We start from the raw sequence: 22,309 nt of genomic DNA on the forward strand, positions 1-22,309 counted from the left end.
GTGCTCCCGACCCCTACGCTACACCAAACGATCTCGCGTGGAAAACCTCTATCTGACAGCACTGCACATCTTATTGAACGTTTATAAACAATAGGCACGCCTCCGCCACGCTGTCCAATACGATCATTACGTAAAATTCCGTAGTTTGGGGGCAATATTTCATCGTCAGGTATATAGTTGGAACCAGGTCTCTGTGACAATAAACATATGTGAATCGTATGTAAGTAGTATATGTTCAAAATCAATTATCTTATTAACAATGCTCTTTGCATCGATAATGATAAAACGATACTCCTTACAATTGTTCTCAGTGCGTCATTCTGTAATTGTAATTTCGTGACCTTGAAACGCCATACCAAGTGTTAGACGTCAGACCACTTGTATGCTCCGTTTCCCATGTACAAGGTGTCATAGAGCACGGAAGCTTTCCTACTCCCCATCCTGGCTTCTTGAGCGCTTTCCCAAAGTCGTTTACGTCTCTATTGCGTGTGGTTCGAGTAGTCATTATCTAGAGAGTAGGGCGTACCCTTAAGTAACTTTGTTGATATCTTGTCAATATCTTATCCTTTTCGTTGAAATCAAAGAAGCGCATTATGACCGGCCTGGTCCTTGCGCGTACGCGTTCCAAGGACGCAACTGGAGCATCAATCATGAAATTAAGCCCATCTGCACAGACAGCTTCCCTCTGCAGACTCTGACATGTTCTCATGTTCCCGCTCGAGGAAACTGAACAAAAGCAGATTATTCCTTCTACCTCTGTCCTACAAATCTGCTATCTTTGCCGCCTGTTCATAAATGACTTTCTAAAGGTCACGGAGTTGTGTTTCCATTGGTCGCACATGTTCGCTGAGTGCCTTCACTTGCTCCAGCCCATGCTCAATGCCATCAAGCCTGTCATTAATTCCTTAAAATATCATACTGAACTCATTCTTCATAGCCCCCATGTCTTGAATGAGGAAGTTTTGCTTTAGCGACATGTCACCATAATTTCAGGCCTGGGTTAAGCTCGATATCACCTGATGTGATCACCACATGCAACAAGATCATTGAAGCAACGTCGAGGGCACGGCAAAATAATCGAGCCAAGTACATCTGACTTAACACAACCATAGTAATATCTGGAGCCAATCTGAACGATAAGAAAAATTCGTTTCAGCAATCCGCCATCCATGGATTCGCCATGCCCTCACACATTTAGCGTAGTTTGACATCTTTTAAATGCATCTTTTGACATTTTTCTTGTACTTTTTACACCTTTTTACGCCTTGCATCTTTACATGAGAATATGAGCATGAATTGAAGTTACAGCATATATTTTACGAAGACGTAGATGGAAAAAAGCGATGAAAAATAGTTCAAGCGTTTGCTAACATAGATGAAAATAATGAATCAAATAAACCAGAAGGGTATATGGCAAGAGTGGACTCTTCTTCCCTTAACGGATCTCAAAAGGGGAAGCTGCCCAGCTTGGAATCTCAAGTGGTTCAATTGACCATTGTGGGAACAAAATGGTTCCTGTGAGGCTCCCACTGTAAGTTCTGGAACCATTCGAGGCTAAAGTGGTACCACTGATTTTACCAGTGTGTAACCAGCCACCCCACTTACGAATCCGGCTGGGGCTGTCCAGATTCAACTGGAACCATTCCGCGACCACCCACATTCAACTGGAACCAGTCCAGATTCAACTGGAACCACTCTAGAACCAGTCCACATTTTTGCCTGGGTAAGCTGGAAGCGAGGTCCAAAGAGTTCATAATGCCCAGAAGAAGCGATTCTCGGACGAAATTGATTGCGTGCCTAGCTGACGACATTATGAGCAATGCATGCAACCGTTAGCAGTGTATTTCCAGCTGTGTGATTGGCAGTTCTTTTCTTTCGTTTGTTAATAGATTAATATCAACTAATGACTTAGTGACATTCTAGGAGTCCAATACGTGCCCAGCTAGCTGACGTGGTGCAAGCACTGGAAATATTATATCCGTTGCTCTGCGACACCTAAGAAATTGTAAGAGAGACTGGAGCAAACCTGTGTGTGTGTGCTCCTATCTTTATCCGTGTCAAAAGTTTTAGTCGGCTTATTTGATTGCAGGACACACTGAAAAAGAGCCTTATAAACAAGCTCAAAAAAGAGGGGATTGAGTTGGACAGCCACCCTTAAGTCCTGAAGAACAAACAAAGGTACGGCGCACACGGGGGCAGGAAAAGAAAAGCGGACTCAAGCACGCACCATGGCATTCGACGGTATATATATCGCGTACAACTGTTACCCGATTCATCACCCGTGCATGATGCAGATAGACACAAAACTACGCGGTTCGCAGCTTCAGAGAATTCGAAAACTCAGTAAGAGCGGTAATTTTGAATTTTATTCCATTCAGGTTACAGTAAGCGCAGGAATAAATTCAATTCAATTAGTTGGCTGTGCCACATGGAAGGGTTCAGAGGAAGTGCAAGGGAGTAAAATATATATAAATATCTTGTCTTAAAGTGTATGAGGAAAACCCAGCCTCAAACAGCACAGCTTCTGAGGCTGGGCTTTCCTCATACACTTTAAGACAAATGTCAGCACAGTTGCCTATCAAGTCGGACCAGGACGCTCACCCACCCCTGCCCCACCAACATGTGCCGCCAGACAGGCAGGCAGATCGCTTGCAAGTAGCCACCACCTTTTATGCTACGCAGACAGTGTATACCGTCCTGCTTTCATACAGCATTCAGGGTTACCCCAGTAATCTCAGGATCACTAATCTTTATCACTTCCAGAAAGACATCGTCTCGGTGTTATCAGGTATTATGATACATGCCGAACGCCACTGCTATTTTCTTCATCTTCGTTCTTAATGAAACGTTTTGTGTGTCCGCTGCAAACGAAGCTGTTCCATAATTTGTAGTATTTTTCTTCAGAAATTCGAACAACAGTATTGTTGTCTGACTACCCGCACTTTCACGCGTTCAGCTAGTGAATATTCGGGGAACAAACACGCTGTAATGTGTATTTTATTGCAGACTTTATTTTGTCGTTCTGACTTCCAACTTTAGCGGCGCTCTTCCATTGCTTGGTATTGAATACTGCCATTCAAAAAGCTAGTTATATATAAAGACGTTTTATTACCCCGATCTGATGGTGTGTGTAGCAAAAACAGTGCGAGATGTACACATACAGGCTGTACGGTCTAAAACAAGCAGTGGGTTTCCGAAACACACTTCCTTCGGTACTTACATGGAGTTACGAAGTTCTTTCCACTTGTACGTACACCAGCTAAGGGGTTCAAAACACGATGAATAGAAAAGCAACGTCGGGTGGCTTATCCCTAAGGGACAACAAGTGGAGATAATGTCGCATGCTTTGATGCAATTTATATCGCATCAAATACATTGCGGTGTGGTACATATAATCGCCGTATTTTATGAGGCAATCGTGTGTTAAGCACTGCGCGGTCCTATACGTTTGTCAGGTCAATGTCCGAAGCGACGAGGGTTTATCTCATCCCTGATTAAACCATCGAAAACTGTTTATCCGCACACTTGGTGCGCTTCCCTACTTATCTCGGCCACTTACCGGCCTAATAAAACGCGAAAAAATACGCATCACAAACCCTGACCAGATTCGATAATTCTTCCACTGCGCACGAGTCCGACCTGTGCTGTATCCTGTGGGTCCTGAGAGAAACGGTTTTTGAAAACTGTGAAATGAGAAAATATAATATCCAACGATTTGTTGCTGTTGATTCCTCTAGTGAAACCGTGCTGTCTTGGTCATACTGTGAGGTCCTGTAGCGGCCCCTCCCTTACGTTACGGTTAGATTGCAAGGAATAGCCATTGTACTTCGTGTAACCAAATCTACCTGTACTTTACAATCAGCGACTTATCGAGGCCCCCTCACTAAAACCTTCAAACGTTTGGCGTCAGGTTGTGGATTCGATTCCGACTGAGGAGGCTATCAGCTTTTCGGCGGGGTACAAGTTGTACAAGTTGCTTATAGATTGTGTAAGCGCAGCGAGCGAATGCCCAACGCATTTCCAATGCTACTGGAAGGGTTCCCCGAAGCGCAAGGATCCCTCAGGGCTGAGCGAGAATACGGCGATATGTACAGACCGACCACTGTTGCGTCGCTTATGACCATTTTTGTATCACGACATCAAGCAACAAGTTATCCATTGCAAGAGAGAGAGAACACTTCATGCAGCAAGTAACGGCCTTGCACTGAGCAAGAGCTTGTGATGCCCTGATAAGCCATCCATCGGCACTGTTCTGTTTCTTGGCCGGCGCGTTGCGAACCTCTGCATTTCACCGAAATGGCATGTGATATGAAACAGAAGAGTTCCTCGGATCCCCAAGAAAATCCTTCCGTAAGGCGCACAGCGCATCCACGTAAGCAATCGTACGTGGCCGGGTGCCACGGCCGCGACCAAGCGCTCCCATGCATCGGATAGTCCGATTACCACACCAGTCATTCTACCTCACCATACTAGGCAACCTGACAGCATCGGGTATCACGCGACTTGAGTACAAATATTTGACGACGAATAAAACAGTTCGGAATTCTGACAAGCAGGATGTATTTCAAAAACCTTTACATCCGAAAAAACCGAACCCACATGGTGTTCGAATATTGCGTGCTGTCGAAGGACACGTGCACGTCTTCAATCGAGTGGCACACGCTCGCAATACTTTGGATAGGCTGCTCGGCACACCACACATTCTAGTCGAGCATAGCCTGACCAAGCTCAGACGGTGAATCAGAGGGAAGTGGCGCGATCAAGTGGCTTTGCTGGCGATTGTCTCCAAAACCGTCAGTTGTCAAGACGTGTTGCTTATCTCGTCGGATCTTCCCGTCCCTCCTATCCCATCCTACAGTTGGGAATACAAACTTGCTGAGGTTTGCGTACTAGTGAGATCGTGACTTGGGTTCAGTTTTACAATCCCGAGATTTAGGGAATTCTAGATGTGAATCCAGGAACCGTTACAGAACTTGCCTGCCACTATCCTAGGGGTGCCGTATAGGACTGTATCTGTCTGCGCATCCAACCTAGCGCAAATTGCTATTCCGTGCCACACCCATTCTATGCCACACCCACGGAAAATTATAGCCGAAGACAATGCAAAAAAAGACGAAAGAAAGAGCAGCTCACGGGGCAAAAGTTTAGCCGTGTATTATACTGAGCGTTTGCGCTGTGCCCGAATATGGAATTTGCGTTGCGCGACTTTTTTCTGCTCACCTGTCTCCTCTGCTTCTTCGCCCTGGCTACGGACTATCTTGTGGCTGCGCCCCAAGATATTTTCCGCGTTTAGCAGTACACGAGAAGACATGACGTTCAGTACCTGTACTTACGCGGCAGCTAAGCTCAATGCCGTTTTTTTTTTGTGTGTGTGTGTGTGTGTCCTCCGCTGGAGTATTCTGGGGAACGCCTCTTGTATGAATATATGGAATGATTCGTTTTGCTCTTCTCTCCTTTTATTTAACAGCACTAATTGCTGTGTTGGTCTGGAGTGGCAAGGCTAGTTCTCCGAAAACGCTGTCTCAATTTTCTCTTCTCACTGTCAGATATACTTATAGCCAGGTTACTGCGAGCCAGGTGCCGCGAGCGAGCTGCAACATCAGTTCCCCCGGATGTCACCCTTTTAAGCACATGCAACGAGAGAGAAAGGGAGCTGAGCAGCTAGACGGGAGCCTGCTGGCGCTTAGTTTCGGCTATAGTTTCCTTGTATTCACACGAGCAACAATATCAGAATACTCCAGCGAGAGATGCGCAAAATGCCATAGCTTCGTGCTCCCACGTGAAGGCGACTGCTGAACGTCATGTATTTTCGTGCTGCATGTTATTCCACCTGAAATTGAGCGAGTGAAACTCGTTCCTGACAAAACGCATTCGATACATAGCCTGCAACTTGTTTGCTTTATAACTTACAAACTGAACTAAAAAATGTTTCTTGCCGTACTGCTAACACGCTTATGTAGGAAGCTTCGTACGAGGAGTAGCTCTAGCGTTATCTGGAATAATTTTGAGTGGTTTAGAGCTCGGCTCGAGCAAAATGTTTGAAGAAGAAGCATATTGTTTGTGTTCTGTGGATGTTGTGTGTGCAGAATGCGTATTTGGCAATTGTGTTTCGCTACAAAGTCAGGGAGAACCATTCGATTTCGTTGCGTTCCTTCAGCGGTGATCAGTTTGAGCTGCTGCACGGCTATATTGCTGTGGGTGTTCGAGTGGCTCTATGCAGCTAAGTCTGTCGGTATGTCCCTTTTCGCCCTATATCCACATGGTTAACACCATGGAATAAGTATTTTTAAAGCGGGTGTTGGCCACATATAATAGCAATCTAACCACGACCTATTCTTACTGCCTACATCAGTCAACCGCATGAAAAACGATCTGACTATTCCTACAGCCACATGCTTCTTCCTTCATCCTTCATCAGTCGGCGAATGCAACAACTATTTAACCATAACCAATTCATAGGCTCCTTTTCCGTGTGCATCAGTGTGCCGCATGCCGTAGTACTGATATCATCAGGCGACAATGGCAATATTGTATCGACGCCCATCCTCTCAAATGCCGTTCGTGGGATGGCTTTGCTAACCCACAGCCGTAAATATTGTGAAAACGGGTGTATGTTGCACGTTATACTGTTCCCCTAATGTTATCTCTGATGGTGGGATCAGACGAATTTCTAGACGGCCCTTGCCTTTCTGTACTTTCCACAGGGATAAATTGTGAAAAGCGAAACTCGTCAATAATGAGGACTAAAGGAACATTTAGACGAGCGTTTACGATAGGGATATTTTCTAATGCGGGGCAAACGTGTAAAAGTGACACAATTGCTCAAGCGATTGTGATGCAGGGCAACTATCAGTTCGGATAATTACATTAAATAAAGCGATATCGTATTACTAAGACATCTACTTCTCATAACAAGTAATGTATCCTCCGGTACATAGTAACTCTCACGAATCATCGTGCAGAAATTCATTAGGCCAGTGCAAGAAACCACACAGACGAACTGCTACTTACCATACGAATGAGCACTGTTTATTGACGGCAATTTCAATCCCCAGAACACTAAACAAAACAAGTTATCACCAGTTTTCAATGTCGTACCCGTGTTCGTTGTCTGAAGATACAACAATGAATTAACCTACGTTGTCCAGAATCTTCAAGGAAGTTCCAGCTACATATGCCATACATGGAACGCTTTCTACCAGACATCTCGTCTTCGCGTCGCCCCGTACTCCTCGCCTCCAAAGGAAGGACAGGAGGTAGGATTTTTTAAATTTAATTTGCCTATGAGGCAGATCGTGATTATCAAGATGATGAACACGTGTCACTACTTCACGGCAGCAGCGTCTTGCGTTTCGCGGACTTGCACCCGAAGTGTTTGGAGAAGCTGTTGCCTTCACTATATATATATCAATGTGTTCTTTCAGCTTGAAGAACATCACTCTTGCATACAGTTCCTTTATAAGAGGTTCTGAATACGCTTGGTAATATGTAACGTTGTAGTGGATGAGATAATTAAAGGAACAGTCTGGACCCTGAAAATGAAGTAAATGGGCGTTATCAGATGATACCTCGTGTGTTGCTGCGCCATGCAAAATATTTCGGTTATACTGGTCCCTCGACTGAAAGCTGCACCTCGAGCATTCGTGACGCCACCAGTGTTCTGTTGCGGTCTCTGCAGAGCCAGCGGCGCCTGCTCGACGGCCCCTACGGCCCCTGACGGCGAGTTTGGGCGTTGTGCTTTGACCCTAGCCATTCCCATAATTTCAGTACGCGTATCGTGTGCCTGCTTTTTGTTAACGGTGGCTGTACGACGGCATTGTTGAGAGATGGCGCAACATAGATGTTGCTTTGTTCATTGTAAGAACAAGAGACAACGAGTTTCGAGCGAGTTTCGAACAACACACGAGTTTCGGACGCGTAGAAGAGTTCTGGGGAGACAGTGTTCGTCGTCGTGGATGGAAATTCTACGAGTTATGCATGCCCACTTCACTGCGGTCTGCTTTGAAAAGGCAGACACTGTAGCAAGTGTTCTGGGATGTTCGTACGAGAAAGTAGTGTCGACGCACTATCAAGTTCATCGCCGCCATTGAATGCATAAGTCATAGAATTACAAGAGCTTTCGCCAGGTTAGATATCACACTTTTTGTGCGTATGTGCACATTTACGGAGACACCAGTCACGTATTTTCTTTTTTTATTTTGTTGATCCATACTATTAGCCCGTAGGCTATAATAGGAGCGGTAGCAAGGAATATAAGGAGAAAGACACAATGCATAGCACATAATAAATACATAGATACACGAATTTAATATGACCAAGGATCATGACTAACATGTCATGCAAGGAACCTATCTAACGCTGTCATAAAACTATTTACAGTAACACGATCAGTGACATATGCAGTTAACTTATTCCATTCCCTGATTGCTCTACGGAAAACGAGAATCTGAAACAGTCTGTGCGAAATCTGGCTTCCGAAAAGAGTGCATCGTGAGTGTGACGTAAACGGCGGCCAATATGAGGTACGAGGAACATTGTCTTGTCCACCCGTAACATGCCCTGTTCAATACAGTACAGGATTTTCAACTTATTCATGTGCAACCTCATTGCAATAGAGGGAATGCCTGATACAGTACGCAAAGATGACACTGAGGTCATTGTACTGTACTCGTTATAAATAAAGCGTAGTGCCTTATTTTGCAGTCTTTCTAGTTTGGACATGGCAAATTTGGTATGGGGACACCATACGGGGCTTGCATATTCTATGAGAGGCAATATCAAAGACTTGTATGCAATAATCTTCGTCTCAGGGGTGCCGTATTTCAGTGAACGTTTTAAAGCACATAGTTTCTTAAACGCTTTTTCAAGAACCATTTTTAGGTGAATGCTGTAAGTCATTGTAGAGTCGATGTAAACACGGAGGTATTTGTAACACCTGACACGTTCTAACACTGTCCCACGCAGGGTGTCGAACCGAAACGTTTTTCGTTCCAGTTTTCATTCCGGTTCTATCATAAACGGTCCGGTACCGGTTCTGCTCCGGAGCAAAAAAATAACGGTTCATACCGCTTTTAACCGGTTCCGCTTCTGGTGTGCATATTCATTCCCAGAAAAAAAAAGTTGCAAAATGTAAACCCCTTTATTCCGCATACATGGTATTTAATATTAATAGGCAGCGGAGAAATTGGTAGCTCCTGGTTCCTATAGGTGACAGTCTGTTCAAATAGGCTTTCTCCTTTCTTGAAGCGCATGATAGAGACGGACTTGTTTGCCGTGATGTCATACGTAAAGTACTTTCTTGCTGGATTGGTGCGATCGCCTCCTATCCGAATGCCTGTTGCTGCTTCCTAGTCAGCAAGCACCACCGCACGAGTACGACGCAAATCGAGCACTCACAAACGCGCTCGACGACTCCGTTTTTTTTTTTTTTTTCTTCGTGTCCTGTCCACAGAAGAGGCGCCACTTCGCACGCGCTTGCCCTTCCGGATACATAAATGTATTCAACTTCGTTGCTCTCAAACAAGGGACGCGTTGCGCGACATTACCGATAGAGAAGTCGTTACGCAGCCTGCTTGGGTCGCTGTTCAGTTGAGTGTGTCGCACTGGTTATACACATGCTCCAAACATGTATGACAACATGTCTTCAAACATGAATGAAGCATGTATAATGCTCGGTCACACTGGTTATACAATTCTTGTTTGACAACATCGTTTGGTCCAAACGCGTGTATGATTCAGGGTGTCGAACCGAAACGTTTTTCGTTCCGGCTTTCGTTCCGGTTACATCATATACGATCCGGTACAGGTGCTGCTCCGGAGCAAAAAAAGAACTGTTCATACCGGTTTTTAACCGGTTCCGCTTCTGCTGGGAATATTCATCCCCACAAAAAAATCAATGTTATAAAATGTAAACCCGTTTATTCCGCATACATGGTATTTAATATTAATAGACAGCTGTGAAATTGGTAGCTCCTGGTTCCTGTAGGTTACTGTCTGCTCAAATGGGCTTTCTCCTATCTTGAAGCGCATACTACAAACGGACTTGTTTGTCGTGATGTCGTACGTAAAGTACTTTCTTGCTTGGTTGGAGCGATCGTGTCCCATCCGAATGTCTGTTGCTACTGTCTAGCCAGCGAGAACCACCGCACGAGTACGACGCAAATCGAGGAACACCTTCACTCACAAACGCGCTCGACGGCTGCGTTTTATTTTCTTCGTGTCCTGTCCACAAAAGAGTTGCCACTTCGCACGGGCTTGCCCTCGCGTATACGTAAGTCTATTCAACTTAGCTGCTCTCAAACAAGGGTCGCGTTGCACCACATTACCGATAAAGAAGCCGTTATGCAGCCCCCTTAGGTCGCTGTTTAGTTGAGGAGAGTTTGGGGGAATCAAATTAAAACGAACACTACGGCACATTGCTAGAGAGTCGCATGTACCTCTAAGTCTGTGTGCGTGCGCGAACTATAAACCATTGCCTAAGGGTCATAGTATACCTACATACGTTCCTCCGTAACCGTAACCCTCGTATAGTATCCATGACATGACTTCAGAGCACACGACGTCTGTTTCATTCGCCTAACCGTAGTCCAAACCGGCGAAGTTTTTTCTTGGACCGAAAACCGTTAAATATATTTTTCGGTTTCCCTCCTGAGCGAAAAAAACGTATACGGTTTCGACTCCGTTCCGGTTCGCACCAAAATAGCGGTTGTTTTCGGTTCCGGTTATCGGTTCGCTCCGACACCCTGATGATTATATACTCTCGAACATATGTCGTTCAAACATCGGTCACACTGGTTATACAACTTGACTGTAGGAACAGTGGGAGTGGCTTAAACCGTGATGTATGGCACACGTCAGTGTCACAGTAACCAACCGAGGAGTTTATATAGCTTCCATTCACGGACATCGCTATTCAAAATGTACGAAGACGACGAAGACGGGGCTGCACTTGCTGATTTGCGATTGTGGTTTCATGCTCCATGTGCGCAGGCAAAGAGTGGCCATTTTGAAAGTACGTGCAACACAATGTTGCGAACACTGACTTACAACTTACAACTTACTCGTGTAAAATAACTCACGCGCATCATGATGTTGTTGACACTGACTCGTGCGAACGAAAACTGTCGTGGCGAATACGCCCGCTTATCCAACTTGTCCATCACCATTTTTCGGCAGTGCCCAAATACATCGTCGTGTGTTTGACAACATGTTGTCAAACATAGTCAGAGCGCTTGCTTGTACGATGGCACGGTCACACTGGTTATACATACGTGTTTTAAAACATGTTTTTCCGGTGTATAAGGCTGCAATCACACTGGTTATACAAACGCTCAAAACACGTTTGACAACGTGCATGCAACTATGTTTTGGTCATGTATAATCGACTGGTCACACTGACGATACAAAACATGCCTCGCAAAAGTGTTTGATGCTTGTCTTGTTTGACAGAACAAGACTTTCAACATGAACAGCAAACACAACCCGGGGTAGCTGGTCATACTGGTCATACGGGGCCGCTTATACACATCACGACTCGTCATCGACCCAGTAACCAATCGGGGGCGAAGACGGCAGATGGAGCGCGGCGACGGGTTAGTGCCTACGCTGCCGATATATTCATTCGTCGTAAAACATTGCGTATTTCTATAGTCGATGTTGTTTGTTTGTGCGGCTCCGAGAACGTCAACACCGCCAGAAAAAAAGAAAAAAGAAGAAAAAAAACCCGCATCACATCGTGAAAACAAATCGAGACGCTTATATTTGAAAGCAGCAGTTCTTCGTTCCTCTACGACGTCTACTGCTAGGATATTTACCAAACAGCAAAATATGAGAATGCGCTTGTGATTTTAAGCATGATTTCGTGCAAGAAATAATCGCGTTTGAATCGCAACCGGTGCTGATATGTGGGCTACGTGTCACATACGCAGCTTGATATTGTAAATAAATACGTTGTTGCAAGTGCGGCAAGGTAGACATCGAAATTTGCGCCAAAGACCACCGAAACATATCTACTGCCAAGCTTGTCTCTGTGATCAGGTGGGATCGAAACAGTAGCCTGAAGCTCAGCGCTTCAGCTGAATGAGAGCTCGCTGCAGTACATATATCATACACGGATATCATACAGGTCGCAAACAATGAAACACCAAAGGAGAGATACGGGGGACGACAAACAACAAAAACAGAAATGATAAAGTTCAGGAGTGATGAATGAAAAGAGAACACATGATGGAATGGGAATCCAGGCATTACAATAGTACCATATCCAGACTGCGAAATTTGGGTACACATAACCACCAAACCATAAAACAATGGAAAAGTAAAGGTGCTTGCTGTCCCTAATTTTTCTTTCACCACAAATTTCTATTTTTGTTCCTATTTGAGATTGTAGCTGTGCTTTATGGCACATATCCCACACGCCGAACCAGCTAGAAATAGAAGAACTAGAACTGTAACTAGAAACTAGAACGGCACAAACCTGACCCAAACACACAAGAATTTCGTTGCAACGCTCTGACTGTATGATATAGTTAGCCAATACAAGCTCTAGTGTGCATTGTATGTGAAAAATGTCACCCATGTAATGTAAACTCAGTCCAGATTTACATGGTTGGCTAGCCTACCTTGCTGCACGTGCCACAGTTTGACGTCATGACCTCAGCATCATTTTCAGTGGGATACTTGTTACGTCACCTTTAAGCGCACATTTAAATCCTGTTAATTTAACGAAATACATTCCACGCCAGTGAGTAGAACTGGTTCGTAGAAACAAGCTCGGTTGTCACATTGCCTTCAGAGCATTAGTCCATATCGCATGCAGTAACGTGTCCCAGTTTATTCCGGAGAGACCGCAATGGATGACATTCCCCTGCTTCTTCAATAAGTTGTCAACTTTGTTTGGGGAGCGGGATGACTCAGTCTGTAGACAGCTCCCCATAAGAGAGCCATCCATTGCTCAATAAGGCTGGAAGCTTCTTGCGTACCGTTATCATTTTTCGAGCTGGACCGCTGGAGCTGCTGCTAGGACATTACCTGCTTGTGCACCATGCACAGCAGCAAGCTGCACCTCCTCCTCACCAAGCTCCTTCAGTCTTATGTTGTATTCTGTTTTTTAAACAGGTGGTCAATAAACATGTGATTGATTGATTATCCCATGATGAACGCAATGCACACGACGAAAGATTCTGAAACAAAAATATTTTAATTAATACCAATACATTTTGAAGCAAGAAATCTCAATAGCGAAGGAAATGAGAACACAACACAATTATCCCTACTTGCAACCTCCACTTGTTCAAGAAGAAAGGTTTTGCCCCAATTTCTTTCTTTCCTCAACACGAAGGCAGAGCAAATGTCAGCACAACAACTGTGACAGTCAGCAAGATGTCCACAGAGCTCAGAATTGATAACAGCCAGATTAACGTTGAAATTATTTTGCATGAATCTTGTGTTCAGACAATAAACAGTCCGAGAGTGTAAGAACGAACTGACATCCTACATTACATTACGTAATTTAAAACAATGCGCTTTGATAAATATTGTGTATATTAGGAATGAGTACTAATAAATACTGTGTACAATATAGTAATAAATAAACATTGGATATACTTGTGTGACTACACTGGCTTAAACATGTGCAACACAAACAAGCACTGGTAGCTTATCACGAAATGGGAGAAATACACAGGAGACAATGATGCGAGCACTCCTTACTGACACTCTGACCGAGGCTCTTGATCGGCACTTTGTGTTTTCACTGGAGCTTGTCTCGCTTTTCAGTGTTGATTGCTGCCGTGCTGCAGTTGTCGCTGGAAGAACAGCTACTTGGTGTATTGTGGTGACTCATTCAGCTCCTCACTTGTGCCAATACGTTATGTTGCCTACAGAAGGGCATAAAGGGGGCACATAAAATGATGAAAATACCAGCTAAATGGTGACAATTCTCTAATGTAACAGCACTACAGCACAAATGCACTTTGACAGAGTTTAAATTTAACACGCCAGTTCAGAATAAAATGGACAGTGACAGCCAGTGGCTTCACAAAAATGTGGCTCTTTGTGTCACACCACCCACCCCCCAATAATGGATCCCTTCCCATACCAGATCATATGTGATACGTAATAATATAGCACAGGCTAAAAAAGAAAGAAAAAGAAACTGATGGCAGAGGGCTCCTCATCTTGCCACAGAGAAAGAGAGGTATGATGTGCCACGCTCTTCAACTGTCCCATGTAGAAATGCATATGTGCATACGTGCAGTTTTGTAAAGCAGAGTTTGGCTATTGTGGCATGCTGCAATGACGAATAAGGAATACCTTAGTGTGCACACATGCCAACTTCAATTTTGCATTCGAACTACCGATAGGGAATGTGAATTTTCAAGTGTAGAATTTTTATCGAAAAGTTACATATTCATGCAGTTTGAAGCTACGCAAAAGCTTCTATACTGCAGTATAGCTTAAATACATTTTTAATTGCTCTGGCTTTTTTACACTTTCTTTCCATGTGCGCAGAATCAGCACCAAGGTGCCAAGTGCCTCAGGAACTATAAACGGGGCAGGTCTAATGATAAAGATTCCTCAGAATCATGTCTACACCATAGGTTTTCGGGCACTGTACATAGTGACTAGCTAATTCTTTTGAAGTTGCAGGATTCTTTCTAATGGTTTAACGGATCATGTTAAAAATTATATGCATAAAGTGCAGTCCCCTTTCAACGAATGTGCATTTAAAGCAGAAAATTGACATACTTGACTGTTCTGTAGCTATTTTATTGTGATAATTCTGCATGTGTTGAGTGCAAGTACCTGCATTTTGCTTCCTTATCATTGGGAATTAGTAAAACACATGCCCATGTGTCGTTCTGGGGTGCACTATGATGTGTAGTGCAAACAATGTCGCTATGTGCAAGTGATCCACATACAGCTCAATAATTAGCCATACTTTATCCAAATTTCTAAGTATCCTATGTATATCGACCTGCTTGTATAGCGGACAATATAGGGCGCTACCAAGGATTTAAAAACTCAGTCAATGTGCAGGGTATGACAGGTGCTCACTATGCAAGGTTTCAGGGAAACTCTTGGGACACATTTCACTATAAACTGTACATGAGCTCCCAGAGGTGAAATCAGCAGAACACTCTGAGCACCTTGACAAATTACCACAAAGGAATAATTCAAAGAAACAAAAACAAATCTAGATGTCATGGTGCTAGCAGCAACTGACATGCCCGCTATAATTTGCTTCTTTGGACGCACATTACATTAGCAGCAGAACCGCACATACATGTTAAGATTGATATTGGAGTGCACATTCTCCTCATACCTATTCCATTGTCGTTGGTGTGAAATTCGTGTCCGGGTTCGAGTTTCTTGTGGCTTTCGGGATTCCGGCTGCGAGTAACACCATATGTTTATGAAACGGGCGTCGGGCGAAGCGTAGACTGATCGCCGCCGTCTCCGGGTCTTTTGCGTCGACATTCCACTCCTCGAAAACAAACACCAAACACAAGCGTTATCCACTTGACTAGAAAAACAACCATTGCATTGTACTAACATTTGGGCAGTTCGTACATTGCAGACAAGTTTTGCGGCGCGAGAACAGCACAAACAAACAAGACGCACAAAACTGCGCCGATCATGATTTCACAATAACCAAACGACGGTGACGCCGATATCGGCGTCGTGCTCTTCTTGCGACGCAAAACTTAGCTCGATGAGTTGAAGCACTGATAGTAAACAGGTACTCACCTTCTGCGAAATTTATTTCACGCTAATCGCCCACCAAAGTCGACAGATCGGAGGAGGTCGGCGAAGCGCCACACGGAAAGAAATCGCCATTTTCAATGATGCTCAATGTTGTTGACACTCAAACACGTAAAAAGCAACATATTCTTTGATTAATATCAAGAAATTTATTCGATTTCTCCAAAATCCCATGAGCTGTTTTTCGACAGTGTCCAACACACGTTCCAGTGTTTCACAACAAGCTTTCAAACACAACCGAAACGCACTTTTGTATCACGGCACGGTCGCACTGGTTGTACACCCGTTCTTTGAACATGTTCTGACGGCGTTTTCGCAGTGCGACCACAGCTGTTGAGCCATACATGTATGGGGGATATGTTTGTCAGGCATTTTCGTCAAACATGTTTGAGGGAATGTTCGTGTTTAGTGTTTTACGTTTAACCAGTGTGACTGCAGCCTAAGCAGTGTGACCAGCACTGTGTGATCATACATGTTTAAGGGATGTTTGTTATACATGTTCGTCATACATGTATGACGGGGACGGGATGTTCGTGTATAATGTATAACCTGTATGGGTTTGTAATATAACCTGTGTGGGTTTGGGCGGATGAAATTAAAACGAACACTGCGGCACATTGGTAGAGTCACAACCGGTCACATGTCCCTCTAAGTCTATGTACGCAAACGATAAAATGTTACAAAGGGAGCCTATGGGTCATAGTATACCGACATACATTCCACCGTAACCGTAACCCTCGTATTTTTCTTTCTTTTTTTTAAACCGAAGTATGACATGACTTCAGAACACGCGACGTCAGTTTCATTCGCCTATTTGTAGTCCAAACCGGCGAAGTTTTTTTCTTGGACCGAAAACCGTTAAATAAATTTTTCGGTTTCCCTCCTGAGCGAAAAAAAGGCATACGGTTTCGATTCCGCTCCGGTTCGCACCACAATAGCGTTTTTTGCGGTTTGCGGTCCCGGTTTTCGGTTCGCTCCGACACCCTGGTCCCACGAATCGAATATTCGTATAGGTGTGAGGGAGAAGAATGAGGCCTAGCCGACGTAAGAGGAGAGCGTTTTTTTTTTCTCGCGATCAGCGCGACAGGCTGGTCTGGGATGTGCGCTTAACGGAACTAACTGCCGAGCGTTTTGCGTGCCCGGTTGCGTATTTCCTAACCCGCTCCTGTACAACAGATCGGCCGCCGCCGCCTCCAGTTAGCGCGCCGGCGGCGGCAGAAAACCCTGAACCTGGCGGCTGCTGTGCTATGTTGCTATGTTTGTGGTCGGAGCGTGTAGACGGCTGGACGGTTAATGAGTGAAAAGTGAATGATAGATGTGTTTAGGTGTCTTTGGATGACGATAAGGAACGTACAAGTTCTCCGAACATTTATGTGCCTTGCTTTTGAGAACGTGGGACCATGGATAGTCAACGTTTTCTGTGAAAGTGACGATGTGCTGCTGCTTCGTGTCTCTAGTTTGCGATGGCATGAATGCCCATTGTCGTTCAAATTATTGTGAGAAACAAAGCGCGAAAAACCAAATATCGGCTAAAGCTTTGTTGTGTGTCACCTTCGATGGAGTGTATCAATATGAAAAATAACACTTTCCAACACACCATACGAAGAGGACAACACATACTATAGGTACATATCATGATGACAATATGAAGCATGCTGCATTACTCACCTCACAGTGAGGAATGCCATTCACACTTTTTGTTGTTTCAAGAGATGTGTTCATTGTTTTTTTTTATCAATTCATTATTGTGTAGTTAGATAAGACATTACTTGATTTTCTGTCTTAGCACAAGCCCCCACTGCACATTCCACAAGGAATATTCAAAGCTAAATTTAATGGCCATCTGTGATGTTAACTACAGTCTGTCAATTAGATTTTCGCCTTGTATCTCATGTGTCAGATCAATTGTCATGATCATGTGTCAATTTCAGATCTGCCTGTATATCTTCGCAGCGTGATTTCCACTGCACACTCCACAGTCAGCCCTTTGTCACTCGCCATGTGAACCTGCATGTTCCTTTGCATGCATTTCACGTAAATTAATTCTGCTGAGCTTCCCTCTTGATTTTCCTTCTGATATCCCACTCTCAATAGCAATGAATTCATCAAACACTGAGGAGTATCTGCGTTTAGTGCATTACGTCATGTTGTACTTTGTCTCGCTGGTTGTTTTGGTCAAATTATCAGCATCCCTTCTGCTGTCAGTTCTGAATCATGTAGCAAATACAATACAAGACGAGGATTTGCTGGGATTTTCTTCTTGTGGAAATGTTGGGGCTCAAAAGGAGCTTGGAACTTACCCCAAGTTACTTTGACAAAATAACCTAAAGAAGGAACAAATTCTTCAAGAAGTTACCGTAACTCAAAATCAACGAATTAGATTAAAAGTATACAAGGGGACCCATAATATAGTCAGCTCTCTGAATACAGAGAAGTAGCTTTACAGTAATGAGTTACACCCAACACTGATCCTTGTTGTTGTTATTAGAGCATGAACCAATGTGCACTAAACACTGCCAAAATATGCATGCAACTATGCAATGAAAATCTTCGAAATATGCAGTAAAAATCCTTAATATGTGCACTGTTTTGCATTGTTTGTGGTACAAAAGTAATGCACCAAAATCCTTTTTTTTTAAAGAAAAGTGAGTATTTTGTTAGGGATAATATGTAAAATAAAGCCGCATTCGTTCTGCAGAACACAGCAATGGATACTTGCACCACAGGTATAAATCGTGGAGCTAAGGCGTTTGTGATTGATAAACTAGCATAAAGGAGTTACGCAAAAGTTCAGTAGATAAACGCAGTCTAGGTACTGGACGAAACCCCTGACGAAACAAGCTTGAGTATGAGCAAAACGAACATACGTGTATATTCGTGTAAATCCATGCTCAGGTTATTATCCAGGAAAGAAGTGATACAGTGGGCAAACAAACCTCTAGGTCTACATGTTACTGGTCAAGGCTGTAGGGGGAGGGGGCGTATCTTTATTAAGCAAATAGATACGAAAAGTTAGCCAGGCAAAGAGCCGACTTGCTATTCCAAAAAAGAAAAAAGAACTGAAAAGAAAAAGAAGGAAAAGGTAAAAAAGAAAGAAGGAAAGAGACACGAGAACAACGGCACATGCAGTTCACGAGTCCCGAGATTCTGAGAAAAACCGAGGAGAGCGGCAGTGACAGTCCACTTGTTGGGGTGCAAGACAAGGCCAATGAAAAGTTGTTACAGCCAATCTGGAGTGATGGCAACGAAGGGTGTTCCAATGGTGAAAGCGTTGCAGACAATGTAGTCATAGTCAATGTGTATGTGGTAGTTTCGGCCCGGAACTGCAGAGCACATATGGCGCACCGACAGCGAATATGTAGACGGCGTAGGGGTTAAATAAAAAAAAATATTAAAAATCCAGTACCTGTGTTCACACTCACTTGACCTCATCTTGGTCATACTCAAACCATCATGTCGCTACTTCCTTACATCACGTACATGTATGCATGTAAATTGAGGTTTAAGTGCCACAGGATGCTGTGTTTACAATTCCAAGAGCACTGCAGTCCTGTAAAAAACAGCATGCGCTACCGTGCTATGAAAAAAATGCATAACTTATTCATGTCAGATAAGTAATGTGTCATCTTTGTCTTCGTCACTTCACCATGTTTCCTAACGTATGCCAGCTTCCACAATCTAAAGTGCTGACAGACTGATATTGCAATGTTGCACAGCTGTGTCTTTTCCATAAAATCACTATATGTTGCAGAGTGAATTACTTGCTTGGTCTACATGCATATCATAGTAACTGAAATAAAGTCGTTGTGTTAGTAACTGAACATTCGTTTTGGTACCGAAACCTTATCGCACACACCCTCCAAAGCTTGAACAGCCTTCTCCCTATCTTGCCACTACAGTATATTTTTATTATCTACGCGCAATGTCAATGTGCAAACAAAAAAGTTGCACGCTGCATTATAAGTGTGGTGCATACGCTCATTTTGTTGTTTAATACTTGCTTCTGATTTATATGAACTTCAACAATTGTGACCATTTGCCCCGCTTCCTGGAACCTCTGAACAAGTGGGTTTTCTAATGTCAGCCACTGCCATGTAACCAAACCATTGTGTTTTGTATATCAGGGCACTAAAGGTAATCTGCAGGCTGTTCGAAACGTATCCGTACACACTTAACTGTTGTGTTTACGTCACCACGGTACAGACTTCAGTACGTGCACGACGTCTTGCTGTTTTGGCAAGTACGCCATGACCACGTCATAATTCAACGACGGTTTATTTCCTTAATAATTGAATTCCAACGTTCCTCATCAACAACTCCACAGAGACTGGTCACTATGAATAACCGCAGTAAAGAACGTTACGACGCGATTGACAAGACAAGGGTTATTTCTCTTACTGCTACACAGTCCATCGAAGGTGCTTAAACACAACAAAGCTTTAACCTAAATTCGGTTTTTCACTGTTCGCGCTATGTTTCTCAAAATAATTTGAACGACAATGGGCATTCATGCCATCGCAAACCGGAGGCACGAAGCAGCAGCACGTCGTCACTTTCACTGAAAACGTTGACTATCCGTGGTCCCACGTTCTCAAAAGCAAGGCACATAAATGTCCGAAGGACTTGTACATTGATTAATGCCATCCAAAGACACCTAAACACGTCTATCATTTACTTCTCACTCATTAGCTGTCCAGTAACACGCTCCTAACCGCGGCCGCCATGACATTTTCTGCCGCCGCCGGAATACGCAGTGTACCGCCGCCGGCGCGCTAACTGGAGGCGGCGGCGGCAGCAATCCGTTGTACAGGAGCGGGTTTGGAAATACGATGCCCGGTAGCGATGTTGACGAGACTGGCCGCGTTGCGTCGGCATCGTCGTCACGACAGGTGCTTTACCCTTCTATGGGTAACGTCATCATTTTAGTTTCGAACATCTCGCACAGCCGCTACCACCTCGTCATGGAAAACACCAGTTCAGGTGACTCTTCTGCATCTCGTCTCAGCGCAGTTTCCATGAAGATTCCCCCATACTGGCCCGCCTACCCTGCTCTGTGGTTTGCCCACATTGAGTCACAATCTGCAACCCGTGGAATCGTCAGCCAGCTCAGCAAATTCCATTATGTTGTGACAGCGTTGTCCCCGATGAGGCCACAGAAGTTCGCGACATTATTATGACTCCTCCCACGTCAGTTCCCGTACGACAGACTCAAAGAGGGGTAGTTTCATTTTAAATCGATCAACGTGTGAAAGTCGTATTCTTTTAATTCGCCCAGAAAAAATATATGTTAGAGGACAGCTCAAACGACGCAAATTGCGCCACGTGCGACGCTCGTGCATGTAGTAGTTTCCGCGTAGGAGAGGGGAAAAGTCTGATGCTGCTTGAGCACGCTTTCTGCTGGACCGACTTTGACGGGATCTAGCACCGCTAATTTTATGTCTACGAACTGGAGGTTTTTTGTGATTATAGGCTGCACCATTGACACTGTCGACAGTCACCCACAGAACTCTGACAGCCACAGATTTTCTGTTAAAAAATGCCAAACTTGGCGTAAACGTTCAAAAAGGCCAAACTTTGTTACCAATTTGCTTCATGACGGAAACGCTGAGAACATCGAGCTTAGTGCCATTCGATAGGACATTGAAAGAGGTTTCGTGCCATTTTTCTCAGCCCAGTTGTTTCTGTGTTATTAGCTTGAGAATCACACATGGGAGGCGAAAATTGCCAATGTTGCATCTCAGTTTTCTCAAAAATGCCATCTTCGATTTCCTTGGTTATTTTTCAAAAGTTGGCATCATGTCTCTACTTTAGAGGCCAAGTGAGACAATCTTTTATTTTTGCCTGAGAGACGCGCAGCGATTTCTTTTGTCAGGCAAGGTGCACGAGGCTGCGGCCTTGCGCGCCCCACCCACGAGCACGAGACCTTCAACCTCTTCTTTGCTACAAGTGTCCCGCTGACACAGGTACCTCCCAAGGCACCTACAAGGTACCTCCCAGTCTCGACGTGAGCTTGTTGTAGTGTCCCCAGAGCATCACTTTACGTTTACCCAATGGCCTCCCAGTTCCGTCAGGCTCATTCAAACCGTGGGAGAGTACATGAGTTGCCTGTGCGCCCTTGACGAGAAGCCCCAGTTCGACGAACATGCCGACAAAGCAGTGAGAAAAAACGAAGCGCTTCGTAGAGATCTTTATCCACTGGCTTATTTAGTGACTCTAGGTAACATCTTAGCTTTTGTTTCAGGTTGCCGCCAATCCCCCAGGAAGTGTGAAAGTCACATCCTTTTCATTGGTAAAAGAACGAAAAACGGAAGTTTCGAAAAACGTAAAATGTGCCTATTGCGAGACCCCTGCAGGTGGTGGCTGCCACCATTGGATTAGCATCATCCGATAGCTCTACACATGTCGTTTCACATGATATAAGGTGAATGGGTTCAAGCGCATGGATGCCAGAAGGACTACTGAAGCCCACACCGAGGGTTTAAGGTACCTACGGCTACCGGAAACGAGGGATTTTAGTTGTGCGTTGTGCTGTCGGAAATTTTGA

The 22,309-nt window shown here is 44.3% G+C and overlaps 1 protein-coding gene across 1 annotated transcript in view; it reads left to right on the plus strand.

The window, feature by feature from the left end:
- Positions 1-6,068: 6,068 nt before the first annotated feature.
- The window catches only part of LOC135392999 (alpha-1,3-mannosyl-glycoprotein 4-beta-N-acetylglucosaminyltransferase B-like), an 81,025-nt gene continuing 64,784 nt past the window's right edge, over positions 6,069-22,309 (plus strand). The window contains exons 1-2 of the mRNA XM_064623604.1: positions 6,069-6,232; positions 7,149-7,256. Of these exons, the coding sequence (XP_064479674.1) occupies positions 6,215-6,232; positions 7,149-7,256 (126 nt within the window). The 5' untranslated portion in view covers positions 6,069-6,214. The remainder of the gene's footprint in view (positions 6,233-7,148; positions 7,257-22,309) is intronic.

Source organism: Ornithodoros turicata, chromosome 4, assembly GCF_037126465.1.
Source record: "Ornithodoros turicata isolate Travis chromosome 4, ASM3712646v1, whole genome shotgun sequence".
Classification (NCBI taxonomy): Eukaryota; Metazoa; Arthropoda; class Arachnida; order Ixodida; family Argasidae; genus Ornithodoros; species Ornithodoros turicata.